We start from the raw sequence: 17,733 nt of genomic DNA, 5'->3' as shown, positions 1-17,733 counted from the left end.
GAGTTGGAAGGAGACAGCTTGTGAGAAAGCCTGGGAAAGCGCTCTAGATTTAGGGCCAGAGTGCATGGGTTCAAGGTTCAAGATAAAAGAAAACGTGGCTTACTATTCAATTGGCTTTACTCCTTGGGGACTTATGAATTAAATGAATGCTTAGAATTCAAACATAGAGCATCACCTGCTCCTTGATGTCTGGAAAGTTTATGTGGCAGGTACTTCAAGTGCAAAAACAGCCTAGAAATTCAGTCTCATGTGGTCTTGAGGCTTTTCCCAGAGGACATGAAAGAAAATTATAGAGAGGATGGTGGAAGCTAAATGGCACTTTCACTCACTCCATTTTTTCACTCAGTCATACGATAAATATTTGTTGGGTACTTTTTATATGCCAGGCACTGTGTTGGGCCCTGAAATATGGAGCCATTAGACGAGAGGCCTTTTCTGGGTGAATTGGAACCTCATTTCTTTCTGTGAATCTTTGCTTTGACTGACTTTCCTCTGAATGCAGTAAGGACCAGCTTCTTCCAAGATGCTGTGGCCCCTGTGCGGATGGCAAGATGTGCTGTTTGAGTCAGAACAGGAACCCCTGCAGTTTCTCATTAGTGGACATTTCTTTTTCTTTTCTTTTCTTTCTTTTTTTTTTTTTGAGACAGAGTTTCGGTCTTTCACCCAGACTGGAGTGCAGTGGTGTGATCTCAGCTCACTGCAACATCTGCCTTCTGGTTTCAAGTGATTCTCCTGCCTCAGCCTCCCGAGTAGCTGGGATTACAGATACCGAACACTACGTCCGGCTAATTTTCATATTTTTAGTAGAGATGGGGTTTCACCATGTTGGCCAGGCTGGTCTCAAATTCCTGACCTCGTGATCCGCCTGCCTCGGCCTCCCAAAGTGCTGGGATTACAGACGTGAGCCACTGCGCCTGGCCATTAGTGGGCATTTCTGAAGCACCAGCTTGGTTCCGAAGCTTTACTGAGAAGCTTGCACCATGGTGCAGGGAGTTGCCAAGAAGAGTTAGGGAATCCTAGACTGGGAATTTAGAGTATTTACATATATTTTTGCTTAGGATTTGGAAGGTGATCTTGGTGTATTCATTTCCTATTGCTGCTGTTAACAAATTACCATACATTTAGTGGTTTAAACAATATAAATGTATTATTCTCATACTGTTCTGGAGGTTAGAAGTTCAAAATGGGTCTCACTGGCTAAAATCAAGGTGCTGACAGGCCTGAGCTCCTTCTATAGGCTCTAGGGAAGAATCTGTTTCCCTGTCTTTTCCAGCTTCTAGAGGTCACCCCACCTTCATTCCTTGGCTTGTGGCCCTTTCCTCCATCTTCAAAGCCGGCAACATTAAGCTGAGTCCTCAGGCTGCCCTCTCTCTGATCATTCCTTCTGATTCCTTCTTCTGCTTTTAAGGACTCTTGTGCTTACCTTGGGCCCACCCGGATCATCCAAGATAATATCCCCATTTTGAGGCCATCTATTGATGATAACCTTAATTCCATCTGCAACTTTGATTTCCCTTTGCCCTATAACCTCACAGGTCCCAGGGATTAGGACATAGATATCTTTGGCAGGACATCCTGTCTACCACATTCTCTTTAAGTTTTTTCCTGGTTTCTTTTAATAACTTCTCAAATTATGCCCGTGAAGTTAGTTAATAATGTCCCATCTCATTGGATAAACTGAAGCACTGAGGGATGCCCAAGGCCTGCTTAGGGTTAACCGAGGATACCAGTCAGGGTGAAATCTACTTACTCACTTCCAACCTGTTGAAGAATATTTTCAGTGGAAAACAACAAAATATAAGAAAGCATTTATAGTATAATTACAGCCTCATACAAGCATATCCTCTATATAGTCATGATGGAAAGACTGGAAGAAAATAGACGAAAAAGCTAATAATGGGAGTATTAGGGTGCTGGGCATAAGATTACAAATAGTTCTTTCTTCTCTCTCTCTTTTTTTTTTTTTTTAAAATAAAATCAACTTTTCAGTAATATAGATTATATTTCTAAATAGAAAACATGTTAAAAATTAACTAATTTTCTCGCACCCACCCTCTTCTCATGCATATTTCCTTAGTTCTTCCCTAAAGTTATCCTAGACCTAACCACCCACTCAAAAGTCACTCTAAAATATAAAAGGAGACAGAAGGGAGCCAGGGAGGGAGTTTCTGGAACAGGAAAATAAACATGACAGCAGGAGGCTGGCTATGGATGGTTTCAGAATGTTCAGGCCTGCCTCGGCTTTGCCAATCAATCCCAGCTTCGGGTTTCTTCTGCAATGAGTAATTAGTGTGCACGGGGTGGCCTGTTATCCACATTCCACCATGAGTGCTTCCTTTAACGAGGGACTTGCTCTGGCCAGTTGCCTTCCTGATACATATCAGGTCTCTGAATGCAGAGGCGTGAAGGGGACTCCTGTGTACCTGTCCCTTCCCCTGCACTGGTTGTCTTGTCCACCTGCTCTAGTGCTGGCCACTGAAGGTTTTCAGAGGATGGAAGGAGACGGTAGGGCTTGTGCTCCTGCCCAGCAGATATGGGGTGGCAGGGAGCCAGAGTCCCCAGGAAGGCAACAAAGGCCTAGGTAGCCAGCTGCCATCATACCACAGAGGGTGGCCCAGCGTTTGTGTGCAGGACTCAGCAGAAGCGTGAAGAGAGAAACCCCCAAATCCCAGAACTGGCAGGTACAGCCCTCCACAATTTGGCCCCACCCAGTTCCCCAGGTATATTTCCAGCAGGGAGCCTGGCTAGTGACCCTGAGTTCCCCTCCCCTGCACCTTCTCCCCTAGAGGCCTCCACTCACCTAAGCCTGGAAGGTCTCACCCTGCTTATCTTTATAAGACTCGGCTCAAATTCTACCTTCTCCAAGAAGCCGCTTTAGATTTTTCCCAGTAAGAAGCAGTCACACTCTCTGCCTTCTTTATTAGAAAATCATAATCTCGCTCCTCTTATGGACCGCCTTGTATCAAAATGTCACTGGGGCACAAATCTGCCTCTTTCACCAGATTGTGCACTCCTGTTGGGTAGAGGTTACAGCCCTCCCGCCCCCCTGGCCACATCCTTGTAACCAATATGTCATTAAACAATTTGTTGAGCATCTGCTATGTGTCAGGCACTGTTTTAGGCCCAGGGCATTTCCTGACTTCTCAGACGTTGGCTCGGTTGAATGGAAAAACCCAATAATATCTGCATTTTACTGCTGACCACCTGTGCTCTGAGCTGCCTGCTCCAGCCAGAAGTCCTTCTCTTAGGAGGGGCACAGCTGGCATCTCCTAGCCCTCAGTCTGTCTTGCTGGAGTCAGTGTTCTCTGGCAAAGGCCAAACCTTAGAACAGGGTGACTGCTCATTGTTGTTGCACCTGTGCATGTGTGACTGGAGCCAGCCTTGGGGCTGCCAGGTGAGTGCAACTGGAGTAGAGGTGGGGGCAGGGTGGGAGGGAGAGGAGAGAAACCACTTGCAGCTGTGCCTGGAAAGCATCCTCCATCCCCAGCCTGACTTTGATCAGCCTCGTGCAAACACGGCTGCTCTCAGCCAGCCCTTTCTCTGCAGGTTTAATTTTTGGGATTCTGTGCAAATGATAACTCTCTCTCCTATATATTTTTGGTGAGCATATGTTCCTGGATACCAGGCCATAAAGAAGAAAGTCGTGAAGTGGTCTGAATTTTCTCATTAATGCAGTGTTGTAACAAGGCTTGATCCCTGACCAAACCATTCAGCATCAAAGATTTGACCAGCCATACGTCATAGATGTAAAGGTACAACTAGGATTGCTAGCAGCAAAAATTAGGCTCCAGGTCCTACGAGAGCTCAGTCTGCCTGGATTTGAATCCTGTCTGGATGACCCACTAGCTGTGTGACCTTAGGGAAATTATTTTATTCACCTTTGCCTCAGTTTCTTTATCTGTCAAATAAGGATGACAAAAGTACATACTTTACATGCAAAAAAAAAAAAAATTAAATTGGACTCTTACCGTGCACCATTTACAAAAGTTAATTCAAAATGGAGCAAAAACCTAAACATAAGAACTAAAACTGTAAAACTCTTAGAAAAGTTTTCCCCTAGAGTTTACAACCATAGGGGAAAAGCTTCATGACATTGAGTTTGGCAATGAGTTTTTGAATATGATATCAAAAGAACAGGCAAAAAAGAAAAAATGATAAGTTGGACTTCATAAAAATTAAAAACTTTTTTTTTTTTTTAAAGACAGAATTTCACCCTGTCACCCAGGCTGGAGTACAGTGGCACGATCTTGGCTCATTGCAACCTCCGCCTCCCGGGTTCAAGCAATTCTGCCTCAGCCTCCCTACTTTTGTGCATCAAAGGACACTATAAACAGAGTGAAAAGGCAGGCAACCCACGGAGTGGGAGAAAATATTTGTAAATTTGTATCTGGTAAGAGATTAATATCCAGAATACCTCTCTTTGAGAGAGAGAGACAGAGACAGGGTCTCAGTCTGTCACTCAGGCTGGAGTGCAGTGGTGTGATCATGTCTCACTGTAGCCTTGATCTCTTGGGCTCAAGTGATCCTCCTGCCTCAGCCTCCCAGAGTGTTGGGATTACAGGCACGAACCAATTATTCAGAATATCTAAGAACTCCTACAATTCAATGACAAAAAACCAAACAACCCACTTAAAAAATGGGCAAAGGACTTGAATAGATATTTCTTCAGAAAAGATATACAAATGGCCAATATGCACATAAAAAGATGCTCAATGTCATTTATCACTAGGTAAATGCAAATCAAAACCACAATGAGATTCCACTTGACACCCACTAGAATGGCTATTATAAAATAAAAAAAATTTTTTTTCAGGTCAGACAGGTAATGTGTTGACATTGTAACAAGGTTCAGAGGGTGGCGCATTCACACATGCATGTGAACCCCCAATCATCATGCTTATGAACTACAAAAGGATCTGGTTATTATCAAATAAAAGTGTTTAAGGCCAGGCACGGTGGCTCATGCCTGTAATCCCAGCACTTTGGTAGGCCGAGGCAGGCAGATCACTTGAGGTCGGGAGTTCGAGACCAGCCTGACCAACATGGAGAAACCCCATCTCTACTAAAAATACAAAATTAGCTGGGTGTGGTGGTGCATGCCTGTAATCCCAGCTACTAGGGAGGCTGAGGCAGGAGAATCGCTTGAACCTGGGAGGCAGAGGTTGCGGTGAGCTGAGATCGCGCCATTGCACTCCAGCCTGGGCAACAAGAGTGAAACTCCGTCACAAAAAAAAAAAAAAAAAAAAATGTTTAAAAAGAAAACAGAAACTAACAAGTGTTGATGAGGATATGGAGAAACTGGAACTCTTGTGCACTGCTGGTGGGAATGTAGAATGGTGTAACTAACTGCTATGGAAAATCCTATGGTAGTTCCTCAAAGAATTAAAAATAGAATTACCATATAATCCAAACAATTCCACTTCTGGGTATATACACAAAATAATTGAAAACAAGGACATGAACAGATATTTGTACATCCATGTTTATAGGGCATTGTTCACAACAGCCAAAATGTGGAAGCAACTTAAGTGTCTGTTGATGGAAGAATGGAAAAACAAGATGTGGTGTATACATACAAGGGACTATTACTCAGCTTTGCAAAAGAAGGAAATTTGGATACATGCTACAACATGAATTCGTTCTTCTAATGAGTGAAGACATTATGCTAAGTGAAACAAGTTAGCCACAAAGGATACAACTGTATGCTTTCACTTATATGAAGTTCTTAGAATAGTCAAATTCACAGAGACAGCAGAAATATGGCTGCAGGGGCTGGTGGCAGAGGGAAATGGGGAGTTACTGTTTCATGGACATGGAGTTCAGTTTAGCAAAATGACAAAACTCCTGGAAATGGATGATGGTAATGATTGTACAACAATGTGAATATACTTACTGCCACCAAACTGTACATCTAAAATGGTTAAAATGGTAAATTTCATGTTATATATATTTTGCTACAATAAAAAAGGCACCTACCTTATTAACCTGTTGTGAAGATTAAGTGAGTTAATAAGTGCAAAGCACTTAGAATGGTACTGGTATAATACTAACTTCTACGTAAGTGTTAGCCTTTTTTTTTTTTTTTTTGAGATGGAGTTTCTCTCTTGTTGCCCAGGCTGGAGTGCAATGGCATGATCTCGGCTCACCGCAACCTCTGCCTCCCGGATTCAAGCGATTCTCCTGCCTCAGCCTCCCGAGTAGCAGGGATTACAGGCGTGCGCCACCACGCCTGGCTAATTTTTTTTGTATTTTTAGTAGAGATGGGGTTTCTCCATGTTGGTCAGGCCGGTCTTGAACTTCTGACCTCAGGTGATTGGCCCACCTCAGCCTTCCAAAGTGTTGGTATTACAGGCGTGTGCCATCATGCTCGGCCCCAGCCATTGTTATAAATATTCTGTTAGTTATACAAGGGAACCAATGAATGAAGTACATAAAACCTAGAGAAACAGGAGTGTATTGGATCATATATGTAGCTTATTATAGAAATGCTACTTATCATCCAAATTAATTTTAATAAAAATCTGATTTGCTTTCCTAGAATTACAAAAGGTTAGCTTAATGGATGTGTTGAAAGACTCAGATCCACTTTTTAAATATACTGTTAAAGCTGGGGAGATGCTTCTTTTTCTCTGGGGCATGTGGAGTTTTCAAAATCAACCCATCTAGTGGTTAAACGTGGTGCTCTGGAATCCATTGTTGAGCTCCAATTCTAGCTTCACCACTTAGGTATGTAATTTTGAGCAAATTAGTTGATGTCAAGCCCCAGGTTTCCTTCCTATAAAACGGAGGTAATGCTAGCACCTAGCTCTTAGGCTTGTGCAGATTGAATGAGGTTATACAGGTAAAATGCCTGCCACACACTAAGCACTCAATAAGTTCAGCTGTTATTGACATTACCTTTGACCTCATAGTTGGAGTTGACCATGTTTCTCTCTGACCTTTCCTACTTCTAGGTTTATTAAAGGCTCCGAGTACAATGTCTGAGGACCTGCTCCAATGGAGCACACTCAGAAAAAGGAGTGCAGGCAAATTGCTCTTTCTCCCCTTTGCTGCCTTGGTGACTACTTAACACTGTTGACAGCCACCAGAGCACTTCCTACATTTTACCAACACCGTCAAACAAGTAGCAGGTTATTGATTAGGACTTGCAAAGAAACTTCATCCTCCTAATCTCTGGCTAAAAGGGTAACAGATAATTTATAATTCTCTCTCCTTTTCTATATTTTTCTAATTTGTATAAAAACCCTATATTATGGTTAGAATGGGAAAAATAAACTTAATTCAAAAGGCATATTTCTTACATTATTTTCTACTTGATAAAATGGTTATCTGGGCCGGGTATGGTGGCTCATGCCTGTAATCCCAGCACTTTTGGAGGCCCAGGCAGGAGGATCGCCTGAGGTCAGGAGTTCGAGACCAGCCTGGGTAACATGCTGAAACCCCGTCTCTACTAAAAATACAAAAATTAGCCAGGCATGGTGGCATGCACCTGTAATCCCTGCAACTAGGGAGGTTGAGGCATGAGAATCGCTTGAACCTGGGAGGGGGAAGTTGCAGTGAGCCAAAGTCATGCCTGTGTACTCCAGCCTGGGCGACAGAGCGAGACTTTGTCTAAAAAAAAAAAGGGCAACCTAAAGATTCCTTCATGGGGGGACATTGGCTGAAAATAGCTATGAAAGAGTTAAATGCCTTGAGTATTAAGATGCGGGGAGAAATTAGGCAGTACAGAATGAGTGGTGACTATTCAGTGGAACAAGGCTGACAATACTTTTAAACTTAACCAAATTTATAATGGAGATGGCAGTAGCAATACAGTTGGCCGTCGCATCTGTGGGTTCCGCATTTGTAGGTTCAACCAACCATGGATCAAAAATATGTGGAAAAAAAACAATTAATAATAGTAATATAGACCAGACGCGGTGACTCACGCCTGTAATCCCATACTTTGGGAGGCTGAGGTGGGAGCATTGCTTGAGCCCAGGAGTTTGAGACCAGCCTGGGCAACATAGTGAGACCCCATCTCTACAAAAAATTTTTAAAAAATTAGCTGGGTGTGGTGGCACATGTCTGTAGTCCTAGCTGCTTAGGAGGCTGAGGCAGGAGGATTGCTTGAGCCTAGGAGTTCAAGGTTATAGTAAACTACAATCATGCCACTGAACTCTAGCCTGGGCAACAGAGCAAAACTCTGTCTCTACAAAAAAAAAAAAAACAAATATATATATATAATACTAATAAGAACAATGCAGTATAACAACTATATACAAAGCATTTATGCTATATTAAGTATTATAAGTAATCTAGAGATGATTCAAAGTATATGGGAGGGTGTGTGTAGGTTATATGCAAATACCATGCCATTTTATGTAAGGGACTTAAGCATTCTTGGATTTTGGTATCCTCAGGGATTCCTGGAAGCAATCTTGGTCCTTGGTTTTGAAATCAAGGGGTATCCTGGAACCCTGCAGATACTGAGGGACAATTGTACAATGTTGGTTGAAATCTGCTATAGTTATCTAAATCCTGTTTATCTCTCAATGGAACAGAGAAGCAGCATGTCCTGTGAACTGAATTTTAAAACACATTATTTTAAATACATTATTTAATCAATGTCACATTGTTGGTATTTATCCTACCCCAAATTATGATTACTTAGGTTTTATAGCTATTTGATGTCTCAATAATGGGAAATTGAATAAATTAAAGGCCTCAAGAAGAATGGTTTCAACTTTGGAAATGCTAAACAAGATTTCCTTCTGTTAAAAAACAACAACAACAAAAACCAACCAAGCGACATATTTGTGTGTATCCAGAAGTCTAAGAATGCTGACCTCTGATTTCTTGACTTAACAATTATCTTTACCCATTAGGAGTTGGGCCATCAAGAAAGTTCAAGGGTGGATGTATGCTGAGCTATAAACTCCAGACGGGTTGCCACATGTGTGCTGTCAGATCCAGAGAGCTGGAGGTGCTGTGAGATGCTTTAAACCTTGACTTGCACCTTTCTGCGACAGCCTTTATTCTTACAGGTCTGGGTGGGGCCTGAGTCATGCAGGTTTCCTGATTCACAGTCCAGCCAAGAACAGATCCTTCTGTGAGCAGCACTATTACTCTACCCCTTTTTCCATCCTCACTTTGGCTCTTTGACTTTGAGTGTAGTGTTTTAAACTCTTGAATTATCCTATTTGGACAAAGAAATACTCACCCTAATGGACAGATGGTGTGGTTATTGGTGGACTCAACTTGCAGCACTGTTTGCCATTCCATTTTCCTCCCTGAAGTCTCTCACCTTGATCTCCAGGGTCAACTGTCTACCTCTTTCAAAGCTATAGATTTTTATTTTATGTGTAAAATCCCATAGTTTAAAAAATATATTTGGTAAAAAGAAATGTATCAGCCTCCCAAGTAGCTGGGATTACAGGTGTGCACCACCACTCCCAGCTAATTTTTTGTATTTTTAGTAGAAACTGGGTTTCACCATGTTAGCCAGGCTGGTCTTGAACTCCTGACCTCAGATGATCTACCTGCCTTGGCCTCCCAAAGTGCTGGGATTACAGGCGTGAGCCACCACACCCGGTCAATAATCACTTTTTAAAAACAGATTTATATTAGAGAGGTGATGTTTTCTATGTGGCCTAGTCTCATATTCTGGTGCAGTGATTTACTTGGCTGTATAACTTTGAGTGAGTCACTCAAACTCTCTGTGCTTCTATTTCCTCACCTTTAAAGTGGATAACAATAGTACTTACACCCAGGATTATTAGAAAGCATAAATGAGTTATACTTGGAAAGCACTTAGAATAGTGGCAAAAATATCACAACTACTCAAAAAAAGTTAATGAACATTGGTATTTTTATTATATGAATACATTTTTGTAATCTGCTTTTAAAAAAATACATTCTGGGCCAGGCATGGTGGCTCACACCTGTAATCCCAGCACTTTGGGAGGCCAAGGTGGGTGGATTTCTTGAACCTAGGAGTTCGAGACCAGCTTGGGCAATAGAGCTCGACCCCATCTCTACAAAAATACAAAAATTTGGCCGGGCACAGTGGCATGAGCCAGTAGTCTCATCTACTGGGGAGGCTGAGATGGGAGGAGCACTTGAGCGCAGGAGTTTGAGGCTGCAGCGTGCTGTGATGGTGCCACTGCACTCCAGCCTGGGTAACAGAGGAGACCCTGTCTCAAAACAAAAGAAAAACATTGTGCAGATTTTCTCATGTTATTCGTGACTAACACATGACTTCATTGCTTGACCCAGGTCATTACATGATTTACCAGAGTTCATTGGATCAGTGTTCCATTGCTGGGCATTTACTGTTTTCAGTGTTTTGCATAGTAATAAAAGAAACCTGTAGTCAATGTTTTTCTGCATAAATCTTTGAACATACATCTGATTATGTCCTAGGGCCAGCTCCTAAAAGTGGAATGTTGAATCAAAAGGTATCAGCCCGTTTTAGGCTTTTGCCAAATTGCCCTCCAGAAATGTCATGTGAATTTGTGCTCCTAACATGTGAGACTGCTGTTTCCCTATAGCTGTCCTGGCACTGGGTATTATGATTTTAAAAGTTTCTTGCCAGGCTGTTGTTTTCATAGTCAGATGGTACTCTCTATTTTCCGAAGCTTCTGAGGTGTTCCTTTCCTTTTCTTTTTTTTTTTTTTAAATAATTTTTATTATTTTTATTTTGATAGAAACAGGGTCTCATTATGTTGCCCAGGCTAATCTTGAACTCCTGGGCTCAAGCAATTCTCCTGCCTCTGCTTCCCAAAGTGCTGGATTACAGGTGTGAGCCACTGCGCCCAGTGTGTTCATTTTCTTTAATTCGAAGTCCCTTTTGAGTTGCTTCCACTCCTCTTTTAATCTACTAAGTCCTTTAATCTTAAACTCCAGCCCTGTACTCTTCCATACGTTTTCTTTTCTCTAATTTCTTCACACCATTTCCCTCTACTCATGTGGAGTTAGACTACATATTCTGTTTTGTATAGATATGAGCTATAAATTTAGAAGATGGATGCCACAGGAAGATAGTAACTTCTTTTTTTCATTGAGCCTAAATATAACAAAAAATGAAACTCGCCCCAAACTGACTCATCTACTTTATACACTATTAAGATCTCTGTTACCTGAAGTATTTAGCCTTATAGACAAGCACCTGAAGACGATGGAAGGTATTCTTACTCTGGGCAGTGAGTTAGCCTATATATCACTCAGTGTCCAACCAGGAAAATAGAAACTAAGTAAACACAGAAGGAATTTGATTTAGGGAATTGGTTGTACAGGTGATTGGAGAGCTCAGAAGCCAAACAGATGGGGGGGCAACATTGAGATCGGTAACATCAGGAAGCCAGCACCACACTTACGCTAGAAGGACAGAGGGAGGAGCTGGTGGGGTCACCTGGAGGAGTCGGGGGTCATAGTGGGCCTGTCTGTTGAGAGCTGTATCACAGAGGTAATGCAGATGCTTCTTTTCACTTGAGGCAGAGTGGGAAGGGAGAAATACTGTGGTCTTCGTCTTCTTCTCCCTCTCCAATCTCTTTCCAGTGTCTCCCATTGGCAAATTCAACTAGAAGCCAGTGGACACAGATGTTTGCGGAATTGTATATAGCCTGTGGTCAACCTGGCTGCAATGCAGAGCAGAGCAGGGGAAGGGAACAGAGGGAATCTGAGACAAACAGGCCATGACCAGCACAATGACCACTGGACCACTGGAGTCCCTTCGAGTCCACAAACAACAGGGCAGAGTGCAAAGTATGCAGGCCCTGGTGAGGTAGGCAGTCCTGGATTTGCATTCTGGCCTTGTCATTTAGTAGCTCTCTGGCCTTGGGAAAATCACTTATCTACCCTGAGCTTTGGTTTCCTTATCTATAAAAGGAGGCAAGAAAAGCTATATCGCACAGGGTCTTTGTAAGGATTAAATAAAATAATATTTAGCTATAATGCAACATTATAGCATTAACAATTGGTTTTCTTTTATTCAAGAATTTATTATTTTTAAGGCAAAGAGCATTGGGTATGCGGTCAAGATCATCAAGCTTCTCTATTTTGAAAGATGAAAAGAGGGCAGAGGAGTCTTTTGGAAGCTCTGCCTGGCATGGGGGTAGGTGATAAATTGTCCAACAATGATTCTGGGAGATGATCTAAGAAACATTGAAAATATCATGCATGACCAAGTCATTAATTCCACAAACATTTGTGGGTACTCTTTCTGGAAATGATTTAGACATGGTCCCCACATTGGAAGAGATGTTAATCCATCAGGAATGACAGACAGTCAAAGAAATAAATCTCAGTGCATGATGGTATGGGAATGTTTGCAGAGGAAGGAGGCATGGGCTATCTCTGCCTAGGCAAGTGGGAGAAGGCTTCAGTGAGGGGATGGTATTTAAGTTGTGTTTTGAAGGATGGGTGGGAGCTTGCCAGCTGTAGAAGTGTGTGCAAAAATGGAGAGTCATGAAAGGGCACAGGTGTTGGGAATGATGAGCTAATCACATGGGTGGGGCCTTATGGCGTCCATGATTGAAGTGGTACAGGAACAGGTGGGAAATGTGGCTAGACATGGAGCAGAAAAGCCAATGTGTGAAGGGCCTGATAGAAGAAGCTAATGACTTTATTTTGTGGGGAATGAAAAGTCAGTAGACACTTTTAAATTAGGGAGTCACCCACCATTTCTAACCTAGAATTTTATAAAGTGACACATCTTCCCAGACTATCTTATGGCCTCAGCCAAAGGACTGATGCATGCAATTATATAAAGCAGGGGCCAGGTGCACATCTCACAAGACATTAGGAAGTATGAATCAGAAAAATGAACAGAGGCGTTTTCCCTTAATATTATATTCAGGATGGAAAAAGTCATTAACTTATCCTGCAGACGCTGAAGGGCTCAAGGTAAATATTTAAAGTGTTCTCCTTCTCATTTCCACAGAGCCAAGAACATCAGAGGTGGGATGATGATGCTTGTGGCTATGATACAGGATTTCAAGGATCCTGATGAAACATCTGCTGGCCTGAATCTGTCTGAATGCTGAAAAGGACTTTGTGTTATTCTAACTGAAAGGAAAACATAAAATGATGATAATGTAGCCCTTTATGCTTTTCAGAACACTTTCACATACATTATCTCATTTAAGCTTCGTGACAATGGTGTGCAGCAGATAGGGCTAAGAGTACAGTCAATCTCATTTTAGAGATGAAGAAATAGAGGTCTGAGAGTTTCATACCTTCCCCGGGTCCAAGAAGTTATTCCCAAAGCTGCAACTGGCTTTCTAGACATGCTGCCAGCACCTTTCCCAAACCCACGGGAGTGTTCTGCCTACCTGTTGCCTTCCATATGCCAGGATGGCTTCTTTGAGGTCTTGAAGTGTGTGCAGTTCAAGATCCAGCTTCCTCCAGGGACCTCTGGGGCAGTAGGGGCCTTTTCTCCTCTCTTTGGGTGTCCGTGCCGAAATGGCTAAACCTTCTGAGTACAGGATCAGGGCACCCTTTCTAGTGCTGAAAGTTTTAGGGAGAAAGAGGCTCCAGGAGTGCTGGCTGGCATTGTTCTTATCTTGAGGCTTGCTGACAGGAACATAGTCTTCTTGGGACCTCCAGTTCAAGTAATCCTGCAATGAAAAGCAGCCACTTTGACAGACCCACTGTGGAAGACCTTTCTATAGCAAACACTGCTTGTGCAAAGCCTTCGGCATTCTTTTAGTTACTGATTTTCTCTGAACTGTTCACACGGTGTTATGGAACACAATCGCTCTTCTTAGCAACTGCCTTTTCTCTCCACATTTCAAAATTAGTAGAACCCAGGGCATGGTTCTATTTCACCCCATACAACTTTCAGGAGACTCATGTATGGCTGGAGGATTAACTCAGCTTGAGTGTAGGTTACAGGCCAGTTAAAGTTTCCTGGTATGCAAGTAAGCGTTCGGAATTATTAAGGGCAGCAGATAACTTTGAAATTAGACCTGGACTAGCTGGCAGTTTAAATAGGAGCATTCCAAGCCACCACCACTTCAGCTGTACATGGGGAGAATTTCTATACATTCCAGATGCTATGTAACATTACCTAATTTGGCTATTTAGGGGCCTATAAAGCGGTTACATATCTTGTAGGTAAGTAAATGTCATTGGCCATACAGGTCCTTTGAAACTTTATATGCCTTTTAACACAGCAAAGGTCAAATATCATGACAGAGTACCATGACAATGGAAATCTCTGTATGACCCCCAAATTTGCAAAGTATCCCCAATAGATTTCTTATTCCTGGCAGGATTCAAGTGAAATAAAAATCTAGTATAACAGGGGAATTTTGCCACCTCTTTAAAATCTTCTAAAATGAGTTTTTTTTTTTTTGGCCTATATTAAATATGAGTCCTGTGGGTTGAATTCCAGAAAGTTCAAGGAAGCCATTGAAATGGCATGAACACACACAGCATTTCAACCGCAGAGCACGACTTCCAAAAACCAAACAACCATCAGTTTGCCTAGAACCCAGGTGGAAATTCTGGTCTTGCACCAAACCATCCAAATTCCAGACAATCTGGAATCTCCTTTGGTCCAAGCAAAGACAGCTACAAGGGGAAAGATGAGGGCCCCAGTGGCAATCTCGGTGTGTCAGGAAAACGATGTTATTTTCTTGAGTTTCACGAAGGAGGAAGGAAGATCTTCCAGTGACCCCGCCACCTCACTAACAACACAAACCAAGACACACATGGTTTACCTCCCAAGTGGAAACATAGAGCATTCCTCTCCCACCTCCAAAATGTGCCTTTCTTCAGCTGTGGGACTCACCTCTGGTTCAAAGGAGACTTCTAACTTCTGTTTGTCCTGGCCCAGCTTCCCGTGGCCCCGGCTCAGGAGGGAGAGTGTGAACATGTTTCCCTCTGACCACCCCTTCTCAAGGGCAGTCCATCTTGGTTTTGAAGACTGAAATCTGGTCACACCTCAAGATTTCCAGAGCTCACAGCAAGCCCAAGAAGACCACAAACACAGGGCCTTTTATTAAATACATTTTTCCCTCTCGCAGCAGCTTCTTAATAACAACCAGCCACACAGTTTAGACAGTGTGTGTCTTTGTGGAGAGAAAAAAATAAACCGCACAGCCAGCCTCCTCAAGCCCTGGATTGTCTACTCTCTGGGCGACCTGTCTCTCCCCTTCTCCTGAGCTCTTGTTGTCCCTTGGTCCCGGTTGCTCTGTTACCAGCCGTGTGCATCTACAGATCTCGGCCACAGCACCATCCTTCTCGTCTGAGCGGAGGTTGTTTCCTGGTTGCTATGGCAGCACAGGGAAATGAAGTCCCTTAAACTAACCCAGGCAAGGCAGAGACGGGTGCCGGGTGCAGTGTGCATTCCCCAGGGACGGGGGTGGGCGTCAAATGGACACTGAAGGGACCAGGCTCAGGTTGCAAGTCCCAGTTGCATGGGGTGGGGGCCTTGTTGGGGTACTTTTTCTGTTATTGTTCTCATCTTGTTTTTAGAGAGCGTCTTTCCCTCTCTCCTGATATGTGAGCCTGTCACTGTCAACTAACCATTAACAGAGCCAGGGTGTAATCTAGGTCACCTAAAACCACCTGTGACTTTTTCCTTGGCTGAGCTCCATCATCCCCTCGACTGGACATGAGACCTCATTATGGTAGTTGCTGCTTTGCCTGAGCGGGAGACACTGGGATTCTCTAGCTTCCTTTGCATACCTGGTTCTCAACTGGGCAACCTATCCCCAGATGGGGGTGCTCTGGAAATGTGGGTGGGAGACATTTTGGTTGTTGCAATGATTGGGGGTCTTGCTGGCATTGAGCAAGCAGAGGTCCCAGATGCTAAATGTTCTACATTGTGTGAAATTCCCACATAGTGATGAACTGTCCCACTAGAATGCCAAGAGCACCCGCTTTCAGAAGCACTGCGTAGCCTGGGATGCTTGGGTCTCTTTGACAGTGACATTGTGACGAGCACAGACAGGAGGGAAGAGGGTCAGGAAACAAAAAGACCCCTTTGCTGGGGATCTAGGAACCTGCTCAAGCCTGGAAAAGCAAGCTGCCTGTTAGCTGTCAGCTGAACTACCCTGGCAGTCTTGTGGGAGTGCCCCCTGCTGGCCTATATGAAGAAGCACAACGGGCTACAAGCCCACTTACCTTTTTGATCTTCCTATGTGGCACTTTCCCCTCCCCCTCCGACCCCTCCATCCCCAACCAAGTTCAAGTCTCCTGAGAAAGAAATAGAGGTTCTGTTGTAAAATAAAATAGGGTTTATTATGTGGAATCAAGACAGCGAATGAGTGAATGCAGAGGCTCCAAACAGAATTTAATCAAAACCACAATGAGATACCACTTCACACCTACTAAGATGGCTATTATTAAAAAACAAAAACAGAAAATAACAAGGATTGGTGAAGATACGGAGAAATTGAAAACCTTGTGCATTGCTGTTGGAAATGCAAAATGGCACAGCCTCTGTAGGAAATGGTATGACAGTTTCTAAGAAAATTAAACAGAATCACCGTATCACCAGTAATTCCACTTCTGGGTCTATATACCCAGAGGAGGTGAAAGCAGGGTCTCAAAGAGGTATTTGTATACTCATACGCAGAGCAAAATTGTTTATAAGAGCCAAAAGGTGGAAGTAACTCAAGTGTCCATCGACAGATGAATGAATCAACAAAATGTAGCATATGCATACAATGCAGTATTATTCAGCCTTAAGAAGGAAGGAAATTCAGTCGGTCACCATGGCTCTTGCCTGTAATCCCAGCACTTTGGGAGGCGAGGCGGGCGGATCACCTGAGGTCAGGAGTTCGAAACCAACCTGGCCAACATGATGAAACCCCATCTGTACAAAAAATAAAAAATTAGCCAGGTGTGGTGGCACACACCTGTAGTCTCAGCTACTTGGGAGACTGAGGCAGGAGAATCACTTCAACCTGGGAAGTGGAGGTTGCAGTGAGCTGAGATCGTGCCACTTCACTCCAGCCTGGGCAACAGAGTGAGACTCCACCTCAAAAAAAAAAAAAAAAAGGAAGGAAATTCAGACATATGCTACAACATGCATATACCTTGAAGACATTACACTAAACAAAATAAGCCAATCATGAAAGAACAAACATTGTATGATTTCTCTTATGTGAAGTACTTAGAGTGGTCTGATTCATAGAGACAGAAAGTTGAATGGTAATTGACAGGGGCTGGCAGGGAGAGGGGAATGGAACATCAGTGTATAGTGGGTACAGAGTTTCAGTATGAAAAGATGAAAAAGTTCTAAAGGTGAATTCACAATAATATGAATGTACTTAATGTCAATGAACTGTAAACTTAAAAATGTTAAAATGGTCCATTTGAGCCAGTGCAGTGGCACACACCTGTCATCCCAGCTACTCTGGAGGCTGAGGCAAGAAGATCCCTTGGGCCCATGAGTTTGAGATCAGCCTTAGTGACGTTGTGAGATCTCATCTCTAAAATGAAAGTAAATTTATGTTACATGTATTTTACTACAATTAAAATTTTTTTCCTGTTGGTTGTGGTGGCTCATGTCTGTAATCCCAGCACTTTGGGGGGCCAAGGCAGGTGGATCACTTGAGGTCAGGAGGAGAACAGCCTGCCCAACATGGTGAAACTCCGTCTCTACTAAAAACACAAAAATTAGCCAGGCGTGGTGGTGTGCCTTAAGAAGGAATCCCAACTGTAATCCCAACTGCTTGGGAGGCTGAGGCACAAGAATCGCTTGGGGAGGCGGAGGTTGCAGTGAGCCGAGATGGCACA

The 17,733-nt window shown here is 43.1% G+C and overlaps 1 protein-coding gene and 1 non-coding gene across 3 annotated transcripts in view; both read right to left on the bottom strand.

Annotated features, from left to right (window-relative positions):
• KIAA2012 (KIAA2012 ortholog) overlaps positions 1-15,234 on the bottom strand; it is a 134,919-nt gene extending 119,685 nt beyond the window's left edge. For both annotated transcript variants that reach the window (XM_054479139.2, XM_054479141.2), the window contains exons 1-2: positions 14,777-15,234; positions 13,314-13,598 (exon numbers count right to left, since the gene is read on the bottom strand). In XM_054479139.2, coding sequence (XP_054335114.1) covers positions 13,314-13,598; positions 14,777-14,860 — 369 coding nt within the window. In that variant the 5' untranslated portion in view covers positions 14,861-15,234. The remainder of the gene's footprint in view (positions 1-13,313; positions 13,599-14,776) is intronic.
• Positions 4,813-4,916, bottom strand: LOC129032283 (small nucleolar RNA U13). Its single transcript, XR_008501296.1, has one exon. It is a non-coding gene; the product is annotated as a small nucleolar RNA U13 (small nucleolar RNA).
• Positions 15,235-17,733: the final 2,499 nt, after the last annotated feature.

This window comes from Pongo pygmaeus, chromosome 11 (assembly GCF_028885625.2).
Source record: "Pongo pygmaeus isolate AG05252 chromosome 11, NHGRI_mPonPyg2-v2.0_pri, whole genome shotgun sequence".
Lineage (NCBI taxonomy): Eukaryota > Metazoa > Chordata > Mammalia > Primates > Hominidae > Pongo > Pongo pygmaeus.
Note: the sequence above shows the minus strand (reverse complement) of the source record. Positions and strands in the feature narration are given on the sequence as shown.